General features: G+C 35.8%; 1 protein-coding gene across 1 annotated transcript in view; it reads left to right on the plus strand.

The window, feature by feature from the left end:
- The first annotated feature begins 5,780 nt into the window (after positions 1-5,780).
- LOC100931482 (vomeronasal type-2 receptor 26-like) overlaps positions 5,781-25,793 on the plus strand; it is a 28,992-nt gene continuing 8,979 nt past the window's right edge. The window contains exons 1-5 of the mRNA XM_012545836.1: positions 5,781-5,986; positions 8,514-8,805; positions 11,049-11,852; positions 14,328-14,555; positions 24,540-24,663. Coding sequence (XP_012401290.1) covers positions 5,781-5,986; positions 8,514-8,805; positions 11,049-11,852; positions 14,328-14,555; positions 24,540-24,663 — 1,654 coding nt within the window. The remainder of the gene's footprint in view (positions 5,987-8,513; positions 8,806-11,048; positions 11,853-14,327; positions 14,556-24,539; positions 24,664-25,793) is intronic.

A 25,793-nucleotide genomic window follows, 5' to 3' on the forward strand; every position in this document is an offset into this window, starting at 1 on the left:
AATGAAAACTTCAACAAAGTAGCTTGAAAGGTCATATTCTGAAAAATAAAGAACAGGAGGTATTTTTCCTACAACTCTTATTAGGGGGAATATCATAACCAGATTGGAAATAGAAGAGAGATCATAAAAGATGGACAAAGTAGGCAGGTTTGGCTAGATAAAACTAAATGTTATGAGCAAAATCAGCTAAAATAAAAAAATCTGCTTGGGGGGTGGGAATTGCTTCAAACATCTCTGATAAGACGAGTCATTAAGGACAGTTGACGCAAATGAATTTATACACATTAATGTTTCCCAATAAAAGAATGAGTATATTTTAAACAAGAAATGTAAATTATCAATCACAAAATCCAGATTAATAGCATGCAAACTAAAATGACACTAAAAAATGGAATTTTACTTCCATCACAAGATGACGAAAAAGGAAAATAGTCAAATGTTGAGTGGTCTTTGGGAAAGCAAATCTATTAATACACTGCTAATGGAATTTTTGACTTGAAGCAGGTATTTTGGAAAACAATTTGGAATTGTGAAAAAAATGAACTTTAAATATCTTTATCCCAGCATTCATGTTGCTGAACATAAACTCCAAGGAGATTACAGGAGGAAAGGTCCCATATGTACCAATATATTCATGGCAGTACTTTTTTGAAGTGATGAGAAATGTTAGCTAAAAATGATTGTTGAATAATTTGTATTCAAATGTAGTGGAACATTAATTATTTTATCATTAGAAAATGTCCAATATGTGGCATTCAACAAAACATGAGAAGACTTGAGAGCTTGAAAAGAATGAAAAAAGAAACACTATGAGGACAGTGACAATGTAGTAATATAAATGAAAACAGTAAAAGATTCCATCAGTTCTCTTTAATCCAGTGAACTATCTTAGTTTTGGAAGTCGGATTATGAAGTACTTCCAGATGGCCTATTAGTATAGGACATTTTATAGGTGATCACTTTTTTTTTTGGTTGTTTATAACTGAGGGTTCCATCCTGGCACACTGGGCAAAGTATGAGGAGAGAAATAATTGGAAAAGGGCCAGTATTTAAAAAAAATTCAAAGTATCATAATGTTGACAAAAAATAAAGTGTTATTAAATGAAAAATGCAAATCAATTCATATCTGGTTGCTTGGATTCAAGTATATTTTCACAGAAGACTTCCGTTTTCAGCCCTACTTGTTCTCAGTTCAGCATTTCTAACTGTGCTGGACCCTTCTGCCTAGATGTCTGGCATGTATCTCAAACTCACCATACCCAAAGTAGACCTGATTGTCTCCCTGTAAAAATTATTTGTATTTCCCAGTTTTGGTTTAGAATACAGCCACATTATTTGTAAGCCAACTTTATAGACTTCAAGTCATCCTTGACTTTTCCCAAGTCCTCTCTCTTCATATCTAATCAATTGCATGTTCTTTTTTAAAGCATTCATTTGAAGTATTCTGGGGAGCTGCACACCCTGCCCTAATCAAAGTGGAGCCCAGCCCACACCTTAACAGCAGCAGGGAATTCCATGTGATCTAGGCCAGTACATGTATCTTGAACCAAATGAATCTGAAATCCCAAATCCACTGTTAGCCTAGTAAAGAGAGCCATGTTTCCCACTCCAGGCAGGTCCCAACAGGGCACTCATGTTCTGAGTAAGATACCTATAAGATAAAGACAGTCAAAATCCAACTGGAGCAGTCCCTGAGTCCCAAGGTGGGAGTTCAGTTTGGAAGTATCCCCTGAGCTCAGCAGCAAGGTGAGGAGATCCCGTGCAGAACCTATAGACTGGACAGTTCCCAGAACCCTGTGACAAGAGGGAGACCTGAGCACTAACATCAAAGCAGCCCCAGAATCCCTTGAAGGAAGAGCCTCGTCTAGACCATTCTACTGAGAGCCAAGCAAGTCTTGCCCACACTATTCATCTGAAGAGCTTGATCTAAAGTAGAAAGTTTCTACTGGGCAAACCAAAGAAATCTCTTAATGCCATAACAGAAATATTTTGTTTTGAGAGAAGTTCAGGAGCCAAAGACTTTAAGAGGATAGTGACATCCCAGTAAGTCTAAGAGAAATAAAGCCTTTTCTCCAAGCTTTGGAGAAAAAAATATTGCAGAGACTTTAGGAGCATGAAATAAAGGCAATGAAACAAGATACAGAATGAAAAACCTAGAGAGGTATAAGTGGCAAGGAAAACATAACTTAGAACAGACAATGAAAAACCTCACTCAATGGCCTGATAGCTAGAATGGGTCAGAGAATATCAACTTAATAAGACAACAAGAAATATCCAAACAAAGCAAAAGCAAAAAAAGAAAAAAAAGAAAATTTAAGAAATATAAAAAACAACTGTTATGGAAAACATAAAAAAGTCAATTTAAGATTTTTCAGACTATATGAGTATTATGATTAGAAAAATGTCTGTTGTATGTGCCAAAATGTTTGTGGCAGCCCTGTTTGTAGTCACTAGAAGCTGGAAAATGAATGGATGCCCATCAATTGGAGAATGGTTGAGTAAATTGTGATATATGAATGTTATGGAATGTTATTGTTCTGAAAGAAACAACCAGCAGGATGAATACAGAGAGGCCTGGAGAGACTTACAGGAACTGATGCTGAATGAAATGAGCAGAACCTGGAGATCATTATACACAGCAACATCAAATTGCTATAATACATATATAAATATATATTATATATAAATATATAATGATTAATATATATATATATATAATGATCAGTTCCAATGAACATCAACAATAAGGTGATTCAGACCAGTTCTAATAGTTTTGTGATGAAAAAAGTCATTTGCACCCAAAGAGAGGACAGTGGGAACTGAATGTGGACCACAACATAGTATTTTCACTTTTTTGTTATTTGTTGCATTTTGATTTCTTTCTCATTTTTTCCCTTTTTGATCTGATTTTTCTTGTGTAGCATGACATTTGTGGAAAATTGTATAGAGGAATTGCACACGTTTGACATATATTGGATCATTTGCCGATTGGGGGAGGTGGTGGGGTGAAGGGAGGAAAAAATTAGAAGACAGGGTTTTGTAGGGGTGAATGTTGAAAATTATGCATGTATATATTTTGAAAATAAAAAGATATAATTAAAATTTTTGTAATCCTTTCCCTTTGGTCTGAAGAGAAAACAAAAGCAGTAGAGAAGAATGAGGATTCTTTGATTCTATATTTGTCCATCTTATCTTCATTGTTTTTGCTTGAGAAAGCTTTGTTTTGTTTTTTTTTTTCAGTGAGAAGATCTCTTTTATTTCTGGGTGAATACCTGAAAATAGTTATGATTTTTTCCCAATCCCAATGCCCTTTTGCCTTATTTATTTCAGGTAAATAAGCAGGACACTTGTCTATCTGATTGTCATTTTGTTGTTTTTGATTGCTTTATGTTCTTAATTATCCTTCCTGTCTAATTTTTCTGCTTAGCATCTAAGTTAATATAAAACTCAAACAGTTAGGAGGATTCCTATCACTAATAATATAAAACTGAGATAACCCTCATTTCTGACTTATAATGGATCCATTACATTCCTTAGCCAAATAATGATATAACTCTGACATGAGCCAGTGCTCATATAAGATCAATTTGTTTTTGAACAAATCTCTACTGGGTTTCTTTTGGGAAACTGAAAAAATATACCAGAAGGTAAGAGTCTAAGTCCATACTTGTTGATTCTGGTCCAATCTTGGCCAATAAATGGTATCTTTAAAAAATTCTACTGCCAATTTTTATGTTATACTGGCCTTCCCAACAAACAGGAACTTTTACTGACCTTTTGCTCAAACTCTGGGTGGGAGAATAAATTTTAAAATCAGGTAGGAAAATGGGGGGATTTTTCTCTCAGATATTTCAAAGTTATGAGGTCTTCTATTATGCTACGAGATCTTTGAGGGTATGGACTATCTTTTGCCCTTTTTTGTATACCCCAATGCTTAGCACAATGTCTGACATATTGTAGATGCCTAGTAAATGTGTATTGACTAACTGTCTTTTTATTTCTAATTCTTCCCAATTTGGGAATTCAAATGGAAAGATTAGAAGAATTTTCTTCTTTTTCCTTTTCATTCTTTTTTTTTTAAATCAGTGATGTAGTATCCTAGCAGATTAAGGGGTTACAGCTCCCTAGGATTAACTTTGTGAAATTTTCATAAAACTAGCATGCTCCTGTCACTTTATCTCTTCTTTGAAGAGAGACAGGAAATACTTAGTTCTTAAACAAAACCAAAGCAATTGTAAAAGTTCCATCTTTGAAATAGGGTAAGTGATTTTTAAGCTTGAAGCTTTTAATCTAGTTAGGTATGGCTATTGTGAATGATTTAGATGTCACTAAATTGCCTAGATGTCACTAAAAGAAATTGGAATAAATAATGAATTTATAAGGTCTTAAGAAAAGAAATTAGTAAATTTTTATTTGACATAATGAGAAAATGTGCATGTACCTCAGAAAGCTCAATTTTGATCAAAGCAAAAATGAGGAACTTGTAATTTTCATTCAGTTAGAACAATAAAGCACTATTTTTCATCACTTATCAAAATAGTCCCTTTTCCCTTAATATTTTTAAAAATAATTTTTGTTCAAATTTTTAAAGTTATACACGGGCCTTCACGTTTTTACACATTTCCATAGGAGTCATGTTGGAAGAGAAGAATAAGAAGACAAAAGGGAAAATATGATGTTTAAAAAGGGTTTTTTTTTTCAGTACTACAGTCAACAAGTACAAACCTACTATGTACCAGATAGACAAAGGATATGAAAAAGAGCACACATTCCTTTTCTTTAAAGAGCTTACAAACTAATAGGAGAGACACAAGCACATCTAGATGGATGGAAAGTCTATATGGGGTAGATGGAATTTATTGAAGGGAATCTGAGAGAGGAAGACACTAGATGGTTGGGAGTGGAACCTAGGGCAGACGCCCAGGATAGGTCCATCAACAAGCATTGACTAAGTGTCTACTGTGGCCAGGCCGTCACTACCCTAAATAATCTTCCACTCTCAGGAAAAGAGACATCGACCACCAAAAATATTCAGGATGGTGAAATTCAAGCAAACGATACTCAGGTCTGTGCGTGGTCCAAGCAGCAAGGTGGAAGAGCTTGATCTATTGTGAATACCTTATTCTTGTACAGACTTTTAGAAGTGTTTTTTCTAGATCCTGAGTTTGAAAGAGATGTGCTGCCCAACTTTTAGAAGAGTAGGACTTAATCCAGAAGACTGGAAGCCCCACTGACATGAACTCATTATCCCATCTTCTCAGTAAGTTGGGCTGGTCACATCTGATCTTAAAGTCTCCTCTGAGTATTGGAAGTTTTGCTGTGACAGCTGCAAATGTTTTCAAAGTATCCTTAAGAAAACAGGCTGCCTAATGACCATGAGGATTTGTTGGGGAAAGGGGGGAAGATGTGTAAACATATTTTTCTTTGGGTTTTCCCTTGGAGGCTGAGATGCAGGTGCATGTCTTTAGGCAGAGATGATTCCCAAGAGCTCTTTCTTGATACATGCACTTTCACCAAAGAGGGGCCATATTCACTCACTTATTTCTCAGGATTATAATGATCCCTACTTATGGCAAATTGGCTTCTGTACAAGAGTTGGACTTCTGCTGTTTTTTTGTTTCAGTGTCAGAAAGAGACTAATGTCTGGATACCTGTCCAGAGAAGACATTTATCAGACTAAGAACAACTGTCCCATTAAAGGGTGATTCAAGCATTGGCCGTGGATGTCTTGAGTGCTCCTAGGCTCAGGATTTTGCAAACTGCTCAGGACAGAGACCCCGATGTTCCTTCTGATTAATCTCCTCTTGCTTTTGAGCATCCCTTCTTCTTTAGTCAGGAAAGAAAATTCCCCCTGCTTTGAGCAAATCAACCCACGTGTCCACAAAGATGGAGACCTTGTCATTGGTGGGTTTTTCCCATTGTACTTAATGGCAGTGAAGAGTTTCACAGGAGCAGAGCAGCCACACAAGGCCTGTAATCCCCACCAGTAAGTAGATGGGTCTTGGGCTGTCATCCTAGGAAATAAATGAGCAAGCCTGAGTAGTCAGCCCATAGTTTCTGAGACTTTCTCTTTCTTCTTGTATGTAATTGTTGTATTTTTTCATTCTTTGGTCTGTCCTTAATATCTGTAGAAAAAATGAATCCTTTCCTTGACTTAGGAATTAGAAGGGGCCACCTTATTGCCATTTGGATCCTTCCCATGGTCACTCAAGTCTATGAAGCAGGAAGACCCTGTCCTTTACCTCTGCCTTGGGAAAGATCCATCTATCTTTTATATTCTGTGTTCCATGCTAACCACTAGTGCTGAAGAGGATAAAAGAAGGTACTGCCATACCAGGAACCCCAGTAGGAGACTAGCTAGCACTAAAAGCAACAAAAATCACTTTTTTGTGTGTACTAGATTTGTAGGAAAAAAGATCTGGGTTCAAATCTATCCTAAGTTAATTGTTATGTGTGCTTCATAAAAATATCAATAATAATGAAAATGATAATAATAACTTTTAATAGTATTTTCAGGTTTGCAATGTCTTTTTATTGTCCCTTAAACTTGCTGAATATCATTCTATAAAAATGGGATTAATAATAGTGCTTCTTTCCTGGGGGATTGTGTCCATCAAATTATAAAATATAGATAAAACTTTTTTTGGTAGAAAAGAGAAAGAGAGAAGAGAGAGGAGGGAGGGAGGGAGAGAGAGAAAGAGAGAGAGAGAGAGAGAGAAACAGAGAGACAGAGAAACAGAGAGAGACACACACAGAGAGAGAGACAGAGACAGAGACCGAGAGAGAGAGAGAGAGAGAGAGAGAGAGAAATACAGAGACAGAGACAGAGACAAAGACAGAGAGACAAAGAGAAATTCCCTGTGTGGCTGGGATCCTGCTTATTATTATAAACATTTTACAGATAAGAAAACAGACTCCAAAAGAGGCTGATTGGAGAGGTCTTCTAATACTGAGGCCAGTGCCCTTTCTAGGATACTATGGTGCTTAACAAATGTTGAATAATAGGTGAGGATGAACAATAATGGAGTTGTGTGTCTTTTTCACCAAAGAAGAGGAAATGGAGGCTTCCTCCTAAATTTTTAGAGGACGTAATGGGCAAAGTCCTATACTAGTCATGGTGGATTGTCCCAACAGATTCTTCTTTGTCACCAGAGGTACTTTTAAGATGGTCTGGGATGATGTTTGCTGAGAGGAACATAACTGAAGCAAACAGCTCCTGCGGCTAGTTTTGTCATTCATCCTCCCCAGATGAATTCCCTGAATATTTTCTATTCCAGGATTATTACTGAATCACATTAAAAAGTAAAGGGTAAGAGTCTGAGAACTGAAATCATTAAAAAATGACTCTTATAGGGGAAGATGTGGGAGCAGATCTTGCAAAACAGTGAGGAGTTCCTAGAGCTAGCAGTAAGGAGGAAAAAAATTTCAGGTTTGCTGAACAAACACAAAGAACATCATGTGAGGGGAAAATGCAGGAAGCAGCTTTGGTTGCAATGTAGTGTGCATGAAAGGGCTGATATGTAATCAGGTTAGAGAAATAGGTTGAACCGAGATTGCAACGTGCCTTCAATGCCAAACAAAAGGCTTTATATTTGATTTTAAGGCAATGGGAAACCAGTGAAAATTCTTTAACAGGGAAGTGACATGAGAAGTGTCTTCTCTTGAACCATAGATCAAGGAGGGGGAAGCACTAAACTCAAGATCAAGTCAAAAACTTCTGCAGCAATCTAGACAAGAAATTAGAGAATATTACACTAAATAAGTTGTGGATTGAGTGAATAGGAGGAGATAGATTCCTTGGAGTTTTGAGAAAATAGAATCAATTTAACTATTCATTCAATGGGTGAGTAAGAGGGAAGAACAAGAAAAGTCAATAGGCAGAAAAAGCAGGGCAAGATAAGTTACCTCTTAATGAGATTCTCCCAGAGAAAACAAAATTTGGCAAACGATTGCTTCACATAATTCTGAGTTGGGATACCTTATATAGAAAACCTTGCTCTCTCTTCAGCATCGCTGTGCTCTTCCACATTGATGTAGTCTTAGCCATTACATTTCTTGAATATGGCCATTCTCTTACTCCAGAAGTCTAGGTCTCACCAGTGCAAAAAAGTACTCTTTCATATTCCCCTTTCTTTAACATCAGTTAAAAATGGACCTGTCCCCTGGTTCCTTCTTATGCCACCCTTAATTGGGTAATTTCTCAATATATATTTGTTAAATAAAATGAGTGTTCATCAGATCTCGCAGGCAATCAGTTAGTTAATAAGCATTTATTATGTGCTTACTACATGCCAGGGACTTTGCCAAGAATTTCCCCACCAATTATCTACACTAAAACTTTCAGGAGGGTTAATAATGAAGGGGGACAATTGATGTAAAAAGGAGGTGTTTGTGACATATAAGGCTGCCTGAGCTCTGGACCCTGTGATCTAATGTTAGAATGAGTCTTTTTGAAGTTCATGAGTTCTATGGAATTTGTTGCTAGCTTCTGATCTGCTCTCCATTCCCTGCAGGTGGCTGCACAAAAATTACCAGCAGGTTTTGGCCCTGATGTATGCCGTGGAGGAAATCAACAGAGACCCCCGGCTGCTCCCTAATACTACCCTGGGGTTTCACATCTACAACACCTACCATAGCGACTCCAGGACCATGGAGAGCTCCCTGCGGTGGCTGTCGGGTCAGGGCCAGACCACTCCAAATTTTAGCTGTGAAAAGCAGGACAAGGCGATAGCTGTTATTGGAGGAGCCACGTCTGCTCTCTCTGTCCAGATGGGGACACTACTGGAGTTCTACAGATTCCCACAGGTAGGGGGTCTTGGACATCTTGTGCCCCTTTTTGGAAGTAAACTGATGTCCAAAGTCAAACAAGATAAATGGGAGAAAGGATAGGAGTTTTATTTTATGCTTACTATGGGCCACACAGTGTTTTAAAGGCTTTACAAATACAGCATTTGACCTTTAGAACTATGCTGGGAGGTAAGTGTTGTTATTAATCTTCCTTTTACAATTCAAGAAATTGTAGCTGAGAGAAATTAATGGACTTGCCCAAGGTCACACAGAAAGCAAGATTTGAACTTAGGTTTTTTTTTTGTTGTTGTTGTTTTTGTTTTATGTCTCCAGACACAAAAGGCTATCCATTGTGCAACTAGATGCCCTTTATTACATGATCAAACAGGATTTGAGTTGAGAACGTTCCTATTCGACTCCAACATTCTGAGACAAGAAAGTAGTGAAATCCATCCCTCAATAAAGCCTGTCACTGCCATGGCTGGCAGTGTGAGTGAGTTTACACTGACACTGGTGCTTAGGAATGATTATGGTCAAGAAAAATCTGGTGGCCAACATTTTGGTCCACTTTGTTCTCTTCTTCCTAGGTCTTGTCTTTTAACTTGAATCCTACTGGGATGTCCTTGCAAAAATCAGTCTTTTATGCATCATAACAGCATGAGATTGGCAAAAAGACTGTACTTATGAAACAGAAATAACAACCCTGTTCTTGGGGGGTGTATAAATTGAGTTAGGATACTGAGATGGATTCATATGTTAGTTCTAGGGCTTATCAGGGAAGTTGGCCTTATTTCTCTTGTCCTTTTGTACTGGGAGAAATGAATTTACAGATAGAAACCGACCTGGATTTCTCCGGTCTGAACTCAGATTATGTAGGACTTTAATCGGTGAACAAACGAACCTTTAACAGCAGTTGCACCATTTGGATGTCCTGATCCAACATCGAGGTCGTAAACCCTAATTTTTGATATGGGCTCTCAAATAGGATTACGCTGTTATCCCTGGAGTAACTTCATTTACTTATTAGACCTAGTAGATTTTTCACAAATACTGTAAACTGGATTGTCTAAATTGAAAGAAAACAAAAACCGATGTTAAGAGAATTTAAACGTGAAGTCTTTTAATGTTAGAGTTTGTTGTTATTAGCTCTTAGGAGGAATGTTGGTACCAACTATTCTTATTATATAATCTTATTAAATAACTATTTTTAAATATCAATGAACTCTAAGGGACTAATTGGTATCAAGTAATAATTCAGAGTTGTGAGGCTTGTGGTGGGGACTAATGAGCAATCCCATTTAAAGACATGTGCAATCTCTCATGATTACCCCTCAATGGAGAAGTATCCAGTTGTCTTCAGGGAATGTGGCCAGCCAGTGTGAATGGGGGTCAGGAGAGTGAGCCCACGGCCTGCTCATTGGACTGGCAACATTCCTTTAGGTAAGTCACTTAACTCACGGGGCTCTAGGTAATAATAAACATCAATGTTGTAGAGAAGGTTCAGACCCGCTTTAGTAGGAACTTTCTTTTCCCCATTGATGAAACAGGTATGTTTCCTATCCTTAAAAATTGTATTAGTTTAAAATGAATCATCATTCTTGCAAATGAAAGTGAAATAATGATTTCAGCTATTATTAATAATAATAATAACTTAGCAGTTAAAGAGTGCTTTAAGTTTTACAAGGCAATTTAGAAATACTATCTTACTTGATCCTTCTAACAACCTTAGGAATTGAATGCTATTATTGTTTTCTTTTATTCAGTTGAAGCAGACAATGATTAAGTGACTCTAGACCTTGTGTTCTATCCACTGTGACATCTAGCAATCCTCATCTATGTGACCATAAATCCATACATTAATACTTCATCTTAGCAATACCATTCTTGCTTGAAGAATCATCTCTTAACCATGAACATCTCCAACGCATAGTAATGATGTGCCATAGTGATGATTTACCCAGGAAATTTCTTTGGGGCCACAAACAAGGACAATAAGTCACAAAAAATCCTGAACTATTTGAGACAGAGGCTATGAGGGATCAGTGTAGTGAAGAATTTCACTAGAATGAGAGTATTCTATCATCTAGTTATTGTCTTGCAAGTAGCCTAATATTAGGATGACCAGCATTTCACCATTATTTAGGCCCACTCTGATTTGTCCCTAACAAAGCTAAATATATTGGATAATATATTGAGTTTTTTGCTATGCACCAATCTTACTTTCACATAGCCCATAAAGATTCACCTTTTTTCCCATCCAGATAAGCTACGGTCCATTTGATTCTGCCCTGAGTGACAAGGCCCAGTTTCCTTCTCGCTACCAGTTGGCCCATCAGGACTCCTCCCTGCACCTGGGCATTGTCCAACTTCTTTTACATTTTGGCTGGACCTGGGTGGGCCTGATTGTTACTGATGACTTGAGAGGTGAGAAGTTCCTCTGGGACATGGGAGAAGAGATGAGAAGACACAAAGCCTGTGTGGCCTTCACAGAGAAGATCCCTGTCAGTGAGAGACGCCATGCTGAATCCCAGGTGGATTTCATGCCCAGAATTATGGCATCATCAGCCAAGGTGATCGTCATCCATGGTGATGCAGACTCACTGATGATCCTGAGATATTCACAGCCACCTATATTTGTAATCTGGAAGATTTGGATTATCACTCCACACTGGGATGTCACCATGAGACCTTACAATCTTGATGAAGATGCTTTTCATGGAGCTCTCATATTTTCACATCAGACAAGTGAAATTCCTGGTTTCAAAGCATTTCTCAGGACAGTCACCCCAGCCAAATACCCAGGAGACATTTTCCTTAAGAGCTTTTGGGTCTCGGCATTTGAATGTCCAGATGAGCCCCAAAAACTAGAACTAGAAGACTGTTCAGTAAATGCTTCCTTAGAATTGCTTCCTTTGCACCATTTTGACATGACCATGTCCAGCCAAAGTTACTTCCTCTACAATGCTGTGTACACCGTGGTCTGGGCTCTTCATGAAATACTCCAGAAAAGATCAGAAATGGGATCTGTGAGAGATGAAGGCTTCCTGGTGCTTCAACCATGGCAGGTAATACCTTCTATTCATAAGGTCATATCCATTGGTATACACAAGATCACAAAGGGATATTCTTGGTTTGCTACTTTTAGAATTTGTTCATTCCTGAAATTATGGATACACCACCATATGGAGGATTTACCAATAATTGCAAAGTATTATAATGTAATCTTTCTTTCTGAAAGACGTCTTCCCCTAAAAATTACAGAAAAGATTTTCTCGAGTGCCAAGAGAGTATTTTGAATACATTGTAGAAAAATGTATTTAGTTCTTGGAAAACTATGACCATATTGTTAGATGCAGGAACATGATGAAACCTAATTTCCTTCTTAGTAAAGTCCTACCTCGATTCCCTCTAGCTAATTCTGTTTTTCTTATGCTATGTGTTTTAGAGCAGTTCTTATACAAAAGCCTTCTTGGGGTCATCCTATGATGGACGTTAAATATTCTGAGAAGAGATACATAGGTTTCACTATTCTGGCAAAAGTACTGTGGAAAATCGTTAATGTGTTATTTTAGAAACATCCTATTCACATCCCCAGTAGAAATCTGAAGTCTCACTTGAGTTTGTTGTTACTAAATTAGGGAAAAAAACCTCCTTTATTGTCATTCTTTTTTATAAAGTTTTAATGATACTTAAAAAAGAATAATTATATCCTAATGATCCTTCCTTAATGAGATTCTACTTCATTAGAAAAATCATAGTTAATCAATACAAAATGACACATTGGCCACATCTGACAGTTATTGTTTCATTTCATATTATTAATCCCCCACCACTCTCACAAGAGAAACGGGGTAATCTTTACTGTTAATCCTCTGTCTAACCAAACAATATTGGTCAGTGCATTGATAAATATCAATAAATCTTAATATACTTTCCAATCTACCAAGCTTGATTAATGATAAAAGAGAAGATGTTTTAGGTGATGATAATGAGTGAAATGCTGATCACCCCAAGATTAGGTCACCTGAAAGACAAAGGCTAGATGACAGAATACTCTGACATCACTCAATATTGTTTTCCTTTAATATGTAGTTTTCTCCCTTTCTTCTCCATATTTTTCAGCCTGGGAACCATAAACCATGATCATATCTGTTCTGACATAATTCTTGATGTAATATGCCAGTTTTCTCCCCTAGTAAAATCTGGTGATCATCCCCCTAACTTTCTGAATTAAAGTGCTCTAGGTGTAGTAAGAGGCTGCTAGTTGAGATAGTTCAATAGAGTTCAATAGAGCACTAGGCTTGGAACCTGTGAGTGAAACCTGGGAGACCTTGAGCAAGTCACTTAACTCTGTTTGCCTTAGTTCCTCATCTATAAAAATGAGATGAAGAAGAAAATGGCAAACCACTCCGACATCTTTGCTAAGGGAACACTACAGGGTTAAATGATGAAATGGCTGAAAAACAAAAAAGTCAGAAAGACTTCATATGTGGGAACAATAACCAAGTATGTGTCTACCATCCAGTCTAGTTAAGCGTTCAGAGAATCATTTTCAAGAGTCCAGTGAGCACGTGCTGATTTTTGCCATAGCAGCTTCTGAAGATTATGTTCTCAAGTATGTGGTGATCATTTTTTTCAGGGCAAGGATTGCCGATAGTAATGGAATAATTAGAACTCAGGAACCACAGGTCCCAGTTATAGAAAAAAATATTTCCCTTGAATTACTGAATGAGCATATATATATGAACCCCTCCATGAGAATCTATTGATCTTTATTGAACTTTTGATTCCTCTTGCCTCATCCTTATAAGCCACATAAGCTCAGTGTTACACACTGCTCAGAGAGTGAGAATCATGACACTGCTTGACACTAAATGATGTAGGAGTGAGCTCTAGAGAAAAGGAGGTGATCAGAGACATAAAATGAAGACGGTTCAATCAGTTTTCCTTTTGTCCCTTCACTTGGACTGAATTAGTATCCCCAAATGGATGGACGATTGAATGATTCCTACTGGGATATGATTTCATTTATTTTTTCAAATAATTCTAGTTGTAGTAGTATCAGTACTACTGGTGGTGGTAGTAACAGCAGCATCAGTAGTAGTAGCAGGAGTGGTGGTGATGGTAGCAGTAAGATCTAATATTTACATCTCAATTTAAAGTTTGCAAAGTAACACAGGTCATCTCCTCAAACTCCCAAATGACATTTAATGTGCTCAAGGCAGCATGAGAGGGATGGTAGCAATTCCAATGACCACCAGTTTTTCAGTACCCTTTTTGTGTAAATTCTAGCAAAAAGGATAACTTCTGAAAAATTAATTCTATAACAATGACACAACCTCCAGGCCTTGAGATTTCTACCCATGCAATGATTTTTTGGAAAGGGTAAGCTTAGAAAATGTTGTATGAGCAAATGAATGATTGAATGAATGGATAAATGAATATGCTACCAGGTTTCCTACCCAGACTGTTGAACTTAGTCGTGGCTTTCCCTGTTGTGTGTGTGTATGAGGGAGTGACCAAATTGTATCTCCATCTAGCTTCACTCTTCTCTGAGGACTATCTACTTTAACAATACTTCTGGGGACCAGGTGGTTCTGGATGAGAAAAAGAGCTCTATGGCTAAATATGATATCATGAACTTTGGGATGTTGCCCAATTATGATGAAGTTCTGGTGAAAGTGGGACAGTTCATTCCCCAGTATCTACTTGGTCAAGATTTCACCATTTGTGAAAAAGAGATATATCAAAACTGGCTTGATTTGAAGGTATGTACAAAAACTAGATGCCATTTTATGTTTCTAGACACTTTAATTCCATTTAGATCATCATTCATTCATTCATTCATTCAACCCACCCTACTCCACTCCTAGCTGTTTATCTCTTTGTCTTCAGAGAAAATGCTAAAAAGATAAAGGAATAAATTATCATTATTATTGTAAATAAAAATGAATCAAACAGATTTGTATATAAGAGGAATATTTGACAACTAGCATTAATCCAAAGCATTAATCCTTATCCAGTTTCTTCAAGCCAACATTCTTTCTTGTCGAGATATTTTTAGAATTCTGTCTACAACACGGTAGCCATTCTTCTTAGTTAGCTTTGTGTCTTAATTAAACCTTCATGTAAATTGTTAATAAATTGAAAAGCATAGGGCTAAGGACAGATCATTCTTTTTCTTTTTTTTTTTTAATTTTCTAAATCTCTCCTCATTTCTTTTTTTTCCTTTTTTAATTATAGCTTTTTATTTACAAGATATATGCATGAGTAATTTTTCAGTATTGACCCTTGCAAAACCTGTTCCAACTTTTCCCTTCCTTCCCTCCACCCCTCCCCTAGATGGCGAGTAGACCCATACATGTTAAATATGTTAAAGTATATGTTAAACACAATATATGTATACATATCCATACAGTTATTTTGCTGCACAAGAAAAATCGTATTTAGACATAAGGTAAAAATAACCTGAGAAGGAAATCAAAAATGCAGGCGGACAAAAACAGAGGGAGTGGAAATGTTATGTTGTGGTTCATACCAGAGTTCTTTCGCTGGGTGTCGCTGGTTCTCTTCATTATTGAACAAATGGAACTGGTTTGGTTTATCTCATTGTTGAAGAGAGCCACATCCATCAGAATTAGATCATTCTTTTTCTAACTTGATATCAACTGATTAATGATACCTCACCAGTCATCCCACCAGTTTAGTATCTACCCAACTGTGCTATCATGTAGGCATAAATTTTCATCCTGATCTGTTTCTTCTTGATGAAACTAAAGCACTTTGTGGCGAGCAACACAATTCGTTAATAACATGCTTTGGAATTTTGCAATGAAACAAAATCAAGTCTACCAGCCTATAGTTAACAAACTACATCTGTTTTCCCTTATAAAATATGGAAATGCTTCCTTTCATATTTGAAGCACCCACACATTCTCAATGACATTTCAGTGAATGACATCAATGACTCAGCAGTCACATCTCTCAGTTTTTCCACAACTATAAAATGTTATTCATACAGATCTGGTGGCTTGAATTCCCTGAAGGGAATAGCGTATTCTTTCTTTTTTTTTTTTTTTTTTTTTTTTTTTTTTTTAATAGCCTTTTATTTACAGGATATATACATAGGTAACTCCACAGCATTAACAATTGAAACCTCCCTTCCCTTTCCCTACCCCCCCCCCTCCCAAATGTAAGGATGACCAGTAGTGCTAAAATATTTAAAATATAACAGATACACAACAAGTATACTGACCAAAAACACCCTTGCTGTACAAAAGAACCAGACTCCGAATTACACAATCAACTGAAGGAAATCAAAAATGCAGGTGTGCATAACCATAGGGTGAATTAATCAATGGTTCCAGTCATCTCCCAAGTTCTTCCTCTGGGCATAGCCATTCAGTTCATCACTGCTCCATCAGAAATGATTTGGTTGTTCGTTGCTGAGGATGGCCCGGTCCATCAGGGCGGTCATCATCTAGTATTTTATTGAGTATATAATGATCTCCTGGTCCTCTCACCCTCAAGCACCAGTCCAAGTCTCTCAGGCCTTTCTGAAACCATCCTGTTGGTCATTTCTTGAACAGTAATATTCCATAATTTTCTATACCACAATTTATTCAGCCATTCTCCAACTATGGACATCCATTCGTTTCAGTTTCTACCACTACAAAGGGCTACAAACATTCGTGCACAACGGGTCCCTTTCCCTTCTTTATAATCTCTTTGGGATATAATCCCCAATAACACTGGGATCAAAGGTATCACAGTTTGTAACTTTTTGAGCATAGATCAAACTACTCTCCAAAATGGTTGGATTCGTTCCAATCCCCCAAAATGAATCAATGTCCCAGTTTTCCCACATCCCCTCAACAATCATCATTATTTTTTCCCTCATCTTAGCCAATCACAGGTGTGGTGGTATCTTAGATTTCTTAATTTGCATTTCTCTGATTAATAATGACTTGGAGCATCTTTTCATTGATAGAAATATTTTCAATTTCTTATCTGAAATTTCTGTTCTTCCTTTGAATTTTTCAATTGGAGAATGGCTTTTTTATAAATTGGTTAATTCTTATATATTTTGGAAATAGGCCTTTATGAACCTTTGACTTAAAAATATTTTCCCAGTTTTTCTTCCTTTAATCTTGTCTGCATTAGTTTTGTTTAAAAAACTTTTCACTTTATATAATCAAATTTTCTATTTTGTGATCAGTAATGATCTCTAGTTCTGCTTTGGTCATAAGACCTTCCCCACAGGTCGAGGGTAAACTATCCTATGTTCCTCTAATTTATTAATAATTTCATTTTTATCCTGGTCATGAACCCATTTTGACCTTATCTTGGTGTCGGTGTTAAGTATGGATCAATGCCTGTTTCTATATTGGTTTCCAATTTTCCCCAACAATTTTATCAAACAGAGTTCTTATCCCAAAATGGGATCTTTGGGTTTCAAAGACTAGGTTGCTATATTTATTGACTGTTTTATCCCGACCTAATCTATTCCACTGATAACCCTAATCATTCCCTTAGCCAATACCAAATGTTTTGGACTCTCCTATAATATAATTTTAGATCTGGTACATAAACCATCATTTGATTTTTTTCATTAATTCCATGAAATTCTTGACCTTTTGTTTTCCATATGAACTTTTTTTTTTTTTCTAGGTCATTAAAATAGTTTTTGGGGTCTATTGGTATAGCTAAATAAATAGATTAGTTTAGGAATATTGTCATCTTTATTAATTTTCCCCTATCCAAAGAGCATTTAATATTTTCAATTGTTAGATCAGACTTAATTTGTGTGAAAGTGGTCTGTAATTTTGCTCATAAAGTTTTAATTTCCTTGGCAGATAGTTCCTAAATATTTTATATTATCAGTAGTTCTTTAAATGGAATTTCTCTTTGTAACTCTGACTGTTGGTTTTTTAGTGATATAAAAATGCTATTTATGGGGTTATTTTATAACCAAAACTTTCTAAAGTTGTGGATTATTTCTAATAACTTTTTAGAATCTGGGTTCTATATACCATCTGTCATCGCAAAAGTGTAATTTTTTCCTCATTGCCTATTCTTATTCCTTTAATCTCTTTCTCACTCTTATTTTTAGCTAGCGTTCTAATACAATATTAAATAAAGGTGATATAACCTTTTTCCTCAGTTTATTGGGAATGGTTGCAGTTTGTCTCCCATTAATTACTTACTGATGGTTTTAAATAGATGCTCTGATTATTTTAAGGAAAAGTCCATTTATTCTATACTCTCAAGTGTTTTTAAAATGGATTTGGATTTTATCAAAGTTTTCCATCTATTGAGATGATCATATGGTTTTTGTTAATTTGTTTATTAACATGGCCAATTATATTGATAGTTTTCTAATATTAACCAGCCCTGCATTCTGGTATAAATCCTACTTGATCATATGTATTATCTTGGGATGATTTTCTGTTTTTTTGCTAATATCTTATTTAAGTTTTAATCAATATTCATTAGGGGATTGGTCTATAATTTTCTTTCTCTGTTTCACCTACCTGGTTTAAATATCATCCATGTCTGTTCATAGAAAGGAATTTGGGGACTCCTTTTCCCTATTTTATCAAATAATTTATATAGCATTGGGCCAATTGTTCTTTAAATGTTTGGTAAAATTCACATTAAATCCATCTGGTCCTGGGGATTTTTTTCTTGGGGAGTTTTTTTGCCTTTCATTTTTTTTCTGAAATGGGACTATTCCAAACAATTTACTTCTTCCTCTTTAGTCTGGGAATCTTTTTTTAGGATCATCCATTTCCTTGGTTATCAAATTTATTGGCATAAAGTTGGGAAAATAATTCTATTTTTCTCTAATTTCCTCTTCATTTGGAAGTTCTCCCTTTTCATTTTAAGACTACTAATTTTTTTCCTCCTCCTTTTCTAATCAGATTTAAAACATCTATTTTATTGGCTTTCATAACCAACTCTTAGTTTATTAATTAGTTCAATAGTTTTTTACTTTCAATATTTTAATTTCTCCTTTTAATTTTAAATTTCCAATTTAGTATTTGATTGGGGTTTTTTAATTTGGTCTTTTTTTTAGTTGCAAGCCCAATTCATTAATCTTTTCTTTCTTGTTTATTCAAGTAAGCCTTAAGGATATAAAATTCCCCTCTTTTACCCTTTGGCTGCATCCCACAAATTTTGGTATGATGTCTCATCATTGTATTATCTTAATTGAAATTTTAATTGTATCTATAATTTGCTCTTCCCAATCATTTTTAAGATGAGTTGTTTGTTTCAATTACTTTTTGGTCTTTTCCCCAACTTTTTGTTGAATTGTTTTATTGCATCTGATCTGAAAAAAAGCATTTACTATTTCCTTTCTTGATTTAATTTGAGGTCTTTATGTCCTAATATGGTAATTTTTGAATATGTTCCATGAACTTGGGAAAGAAAGTAAATTTCCCCTTTATCTCCATTCAATTTTCTCAAAAGATCCAATAACCTAAATTTTCTAATATTCTATTTACTTCTTTAATTTCTTTTCTTATTTGTTTTCTGGTTTGGTTTTCTAATTCTGAGGTGCAAGGTTGAGATCTCCTACTATTACAGTTTTTTTGTCTATTTCTTCTTGCAACTCTTCTTCTCCAGGAAGTTGAGTGCCATCCACTTGGTGCATATATGTTTAATATTGATTTCTTGTTTTTTACCCTTTAGCAGGATGTAGTTCCCTTTCTCTTTTTTAATTAGATCAATTTTTCTTTTTGATCTGGGAATAAGGATGGCTACCCTTTTTGACTTTTCACCTGAAGCAAATAGATTTTTCCAATTTTACTTTTATTATATCATCCCCCTCTTTAGATGTTTTCTTGTAAACAACATTTGGGGTTCTGACTTTTGATCCAGTCTGCTATCCCTCCTCTTTATGGGGGAGTTCATCCCATTACATTTGGTTAGAATTACTAAATCTTTTTTCCTCCATCCTAATAACCCCAGATTGTGCTTTTTAATTTTCCCTCCCCCCAACCCTCTTTCCCCCCTTAAACTTATGTCCCCTCTTGTATCACGATCATCCTCTTTATAATCCCTCCCCCCCCCGGTCTCCCCCCTTCCTTCCTTATTCTCTTTTCTTTTCCCTTTTTCTCCCCCGTTTTTAATGGGGCGAGAATTTTCTCTAAAACAAATTCAATTATTTTTTCTTTGGAACTCTGATGAGTGATTCCACTGTTCCTCCCCCTCTAAATTCCCTCAGATTATAAGTTTCCTTAGCCTCTTTGTGGGATTGGTTTCCCTCTTTTTATCCCTCCTTCCCTTATTCTGCCATTCCCTTTTTTCCCTACCCCTTTTTATGTTATATCAGTACAATCAAATTATACATGTATTCTTTTTGTATATCCCCAAATACAATTCTCGAGTTAACCTTTTCCATCTCTTGGGTTTATGGTTGGAGATCAAATTTTTGTTTAGTTCTGGTTTTTCTTCGAAAAAATGAATTCATTTGTTTCATTAAATTCCATCTTCTTCCTGGAAAAAATGCTCAACAATGGGTAGTTTATTCTTGGCTGCATCTCAAGTTCTTGTGCCTTTCAAATTCATATTCAGGCCCTTCTTTCCTTTAATGTAGAGGCACAGATCTTTATCCTTATTGGCCCTCTATTTAAATGGTTTTTTGGCTGCTTTAAGATTTTTTCCTTTCTTTGTTCGAAATTTTGCCAAATTTCCTTGGGGTTTTTTTTGGGGTTTCTTTCAGAAGGTGTTCGATGAATTTTTCAATCCTATTTTACCCGTTCTATTACATCTGGGCGTTCTCTTTGATGATTTCTTGTAAAATAGTATCTAGGCTCTTTTTTTCATCATAGTTTTCAAGGTCAATAATCCTGTTATCTCTCGATCTATTTTCCAAGTCTGTCGTTTTTTATAGATAATTCTGGTTTTCCAGTTTGTCATTTTTTTGTTTTGTTGACGTTCTTGCTGTCTCAATGATTTGTTTCAATTTGTTCATTCTAATTTTTAAAAAATTATTTTCTTCAATATTTTTTTACTTCTTTCTTATATGTCAATTGGTTTTGAATGTATTGTTTTGGTCTGTGGAATTTTTATTTCATAATTTTTTTAGTGAATTTTTTTTCAATTCCAAGATCCTACTTTCTTCGTGTTCTTTGTCTTTTCAATTCCGGATCCTACTTTCTTGCAGTTCTTTGTCTTTTCAATTCCCAAAATCCTACTTTCTAGTAATTCTTTATTTTTCAATTCACAATTTCCACTTTCCTGAGATTTTTTTACTTTTTCCAATTCGATTTCAGGGAGTTTTTGCTCTCTTTCTTTCTTTCCTTTCCCCCATTTATCTTCTACCTCTCTTTTGGACTTTTTGGTCTCTTCTGGGGTTATAAGGGGACAGTCTTCATTTTGCTGTTTGGTCTCTTGGTTTTGATGCTCTTTTTCTCTGAAGCTGTCGATTTTCTTTTCATCTTTTTATTCATTTTAAACCTTTAGGGTGGTCCCAGGCAGGGGGTTTACCAGCTTCCTCAAGGAGGAAAGATGTAAACCGATTTCTGGCTCGAAAAGGGGGTGCTCTGGGTGGGTTTTCCCTTCCCCCAACAGGAGTGGTTCAGCACTGGCCAGTATTAAACCAAAGTGGGCTGGTGGATTAGCGTTGCCCTCGGCTGAAAAAGTGGTGAAATGTCCCCCGGCCGGAGCCTCTTTTGGGACTGTGAGTTTAGCAGCTGACTGCGGGCGCGGGCCACAAACTCTGCCTGCTCTCTGCCTGATGCAAATCCCGGCCCTGGAAAACTCATTTAAGCCGGCTCCCCACTGCCCAGATTGGGGCTAACCCGGGCTGCGTCCTCCTGCCGTGCAGGATCACAACTGCCCAAAGGAGGCCCCGTACTGCGGGTTGGGGCTGCGCGCTTTCGAATCTTGCCTTCACCCTCGGTTTGAGACTCTCCTCGGCCTAATTTCTCTCTCCGTCCCGATCCCCCTGGGGAACCAACCTTTTGGGAGACCAGTTTTCTTGCGGTGAGTTGTTCCTTCTTATTTTCCGGGTGAGCAGTCAAGACTATTTTGATCGAATAATTTGATAAAGAGGGTAAGAGAAGAGCTTAGAAAGTCGCGCGTGACTTCTCCGCCATCTTGGCTCCGCCCCCCAATAGCGTATTCTTTCAACAGTTCCTCATTTATCTTGGGTTTCAAATTCCAAAATTCCCAAAATAATTTCTTCAGCAGGTAAATTCCCAAATATTTTGTGCTATCTACAATGATTTAAAGAAAAATTTCTCTTTGAAGATCTCTTCTGCTTGGCTTTATGTGATTTTATTCTAGATCCTGAAAATTTGCCAAAGTTGTTAATTATTTAAACTACTAGTCTAGTTGATTCTCTGGGATTCTGTAAAGATTCCATCATATTATCTTCCAAGTGAAAATTTTGTTTCCTCATTGTCTATTCTGACTTCTTCGATTTCTTTTCCTTCTATTATTGTTATAGCTAACATTTCTAGTGAAATAGTGAATAATAGCGATGGTAATGGGAATCCTTGCTTCACTTCTGATATGATTGGAAAGGGTCTGCTTTACCATTACAGGTAATGTTTGCTGATGGTTTTAGATTTTAAATTTAGATTTTAAAGAAAGCTCCTTTGATTTATATGCTTTATTTAATTAAAGATTCATCTCTCCCACCCACCCTCTAAAAAAAACATTGTGCCCAGTTTTCCTGGGTAGATTATTCTTGGCTGCAATTCTAACTCCTTTATCTTCTGAAATATCACATTCCAAGCCTTTCTTTAATGCAGAAGCTGCTAATTCTTGTGTAATATTGACTTTGACTCTATAGTATTTGAATTATTTCTTTCTGGTTGTTTGAAATATTTTTTCCTTGCCCTGGAAGTTCAGAAATTTGGCTATAATATTCCTGGGCATTTCATTTTGGAACCTATTTTATGAGATAATCAATGGACTTTTTCCATTTTTATTCTACTCCCAATTGTAAAAGTAGTTTTCCTTGATAACTTTTTGAAATATAGTGCCTTGATTATTTTTAAATTCTTTATTTATTATAATAATTTATTATTTATCTATTTTATTTATTTATCATTTTATTTTTATTTATTATATAATATTAAATATTAAATTTTTTTATTATTGGACCATTCTAATGCAGTCCAAATATTCTTAAACTATTTCTTCTTAATCTGTTTCCAAGTCAGTTGTTTTTCTGATGAAATACTTAAATTTTTCTTTTTTTTATTCTTCTAATTTTTCTTTTTTTTTATTCTTCTGACATTATTTTATAATTCTTGATGTTTCCTGCAGTCATTAGCTTCCACTTGCCCAATTTTAGTTTTTAAGAAATTATTTTCTTTAGGGAACTTTTAGACATCTTTTTCTATTTTGTCAACTCTAGTTTTTACTTTTCTTCAGCGAATTTTTGTGCCTTTTTATGTTCTTTAAGATGTTAATCCTTTCACTAATTTTTGTGCTTCTTTTATTAAGCTGTTCACTCTATTTTCTTAATTTTCTCACATCACTCCCATTTTTTCCCTATTTTCCTCTATCATTATTATTTTGTTTTTAAATTAATTTTTGAGATTCTCAAGGAATTCTTGTGGTATTGTGTACAAATCAAATATGTCTTTGGATCTTTGTTTTTACAAGTTTTGACATTATTTTCTTCTTTGAAGTTCCTGACTTTCTCTGTCATCATAGTAACTTTTTATGGTCATGTCCTTTTTTATTGTTTGTCCATTTTCTGAGCCTATTTCTTGACTTTATGTGAAAGTTGGGTTCTGCTTATGAAATGAAGAGAAAGGGGCTGTCCAAACTTTCAGTTTTTCATGCTACTATTTTCAGAGCCAATTCTCAGGGTCTTTAATTTTTTATTGCTTCTAAGGTGCTATGATCTAAGAAGAGTTGTGGTCACTGTTCTTCTGGTCTGTGCTCTGATCTTTTGTAAGAAAAGTACCTTGTTCTCCTACAAATGCAATTGCTCTCTTCTTGTTCTTGGAACAGTGATCAGGTCCCCTATTCTCCTGCTGCCATAAACCTTCGTGCTTTTTTTTCTGCCTTGAAATAGAGTACAGTGTTCTTCTATTTTGTGAGAGATCATAAGCATTCATCTTCATTTTAAAACTGCTACAAGGGCCCCCTTTCCTTTGTAGCTACAAATTTCAGTAGTCATCATTATCCTGGAACAGTGCCCCACAACTGCACATGAGTTACTGCACCCAGTGATATGAAAGATTCTTTTCTCATATATTTATGACCAGTTGATTCATTCCCTTGTCATCTGTAGGATGAGAACTCCTGAAGCTGCTGCTATCACTATTGGAGTTGCTGGTGTTGCTATAGTCTGCAATATGTTCTGGGCTGACCATCACCCCAGAATTACGTACCTCACCTCTCCAATTAGCTTCTGTTGAATAGAGCTGGAAAAAATGCCGCACCCCAACCATTTGATGATGTCGACACTCTGGAATTTGATTTGAGGAATTATTTTAAAGATATTTGAAGGAAAATTTTTGGAGTGTTCAACTGAGTTGCAATCTTTACTCTGCCAAGGTGGCAATCAATAAATGCATAAAGTTAAGCACTATGTGAATTTCCTCGCACTAGGTGCCAAGGATATAACTTCATAAGCAACTTTGTCATTAAAGTACCAAATTATGAATTTTAAATTATTATATCTTGTATAACCATTAATACTCATATAGTAGTACAACTTCTACTTGGCAAGAACAGAGCCAGGCTCTGATGCATTTTCTTTACTTGTTCCTGCCTAGACTCTCCAGGCTGTTTGCTCTAAGAACTGTGAATCTGGATTTAGAAAAATTGCCCAGGAGGGAGAGCCCGTCTGCTACTTTGACTGTATCCAGTGCCCAGAAGGGGAGATTTCCAACCAGGGGGGTAAAGTGTTTGAACATTCAACACTGAACATTCAAGTTGTCAAACTGAGATACAGGATGTTTTTCATAGAGATAGGGAAGGATATGAATGTAGTTGGTTTTGTTGGGAAGCGGAATCTCAAGGTTGCTCTAATTTATATTTCTGTTATTATTAATGATGTAGAGAATTTCCCCTCATCTATTAATAGTTTGGAATTCTTCCTCTGTGAAATGATTATTTATATCCTGTAATTGTGGATTCACTGGGGAGCTTCTCCTTTTTCTACCAACTCGCCCCCAATTCCTAACAGATATGCTCTGATCTAAAACTTCTTATGAAACCAAAATTACACATGACCTGCCCTTCCCTGAAGCTATCACTCCATATATTTCTTCCTTTTACTTGTCAAACTATTGCCTCTACTTTACCTAACTAAGATCAGTCTTCTGAGCCTATTTCTTCAAGATATTTATTTTCTTATCAGCAATACAATCATCCAAGACAATTGTGAAGGATTGTAATGAAAACTACTATCCATTTCTAGGCAAAGAACTCATGGTGTGTGATTACAGAATGAAGGCTTTTTTTTTATTTTTCTTAAGGTTTTTTTGGGAGGCGTATGTTTTCTTCACAACTTGACTAATACGGAAATAGGTTTTGATTGACTACACATACATAACCCACATCAAATTCTTACCTTCTCAAAGAAGGATGCAGAGAGAGAGGAAAGGAGAAAATTTGAAACTCAAAAGTTTTAAAAATGAAAGTTAAAATGTGTTTTACATATAACTGGGGAAAAATAAAATAGTAAATAAATTCTACAAAAAAGAAAATTATCATCGCCTTTGTATTCTATGACTATGACATTGCTTTTTTTCTACTTTACCTTTAGTCCTTATCAGTTAATTACTTTTCAACCTATTTTAATTAGTTAAGTCATTTAAGCAGCATTTCTTAAGTGCTTAAGACATGCTAGGTATTAGGCACTGGGGAAAACACAGGCTTCAGATGTCTGAGAATTTGCAATTCCTCTACAATCCCATCTGTAATAAAAGTGTTATAGATTTTACAAATTATTACAATTTGTAATTGTAATACAATTGTAATACAAATTACACAATTTACAAATTATGAAAAAAAATTCTTTTCTG

This window comes from Sarcophilus harrisii, chromosome 3, assembly GCF_902635505.1.
Source record: "Sarcophilus harrisii chromosome 3, mSarHar1.11, whole genome shotgun sequence".
Taxonomy (NCBI): Eukaryota; Metazoa; Chordata; class Mammalia; order Dasyuromorphia; family Dasyuridae; genus Sarcophilus; species Sarcophilus harrisii.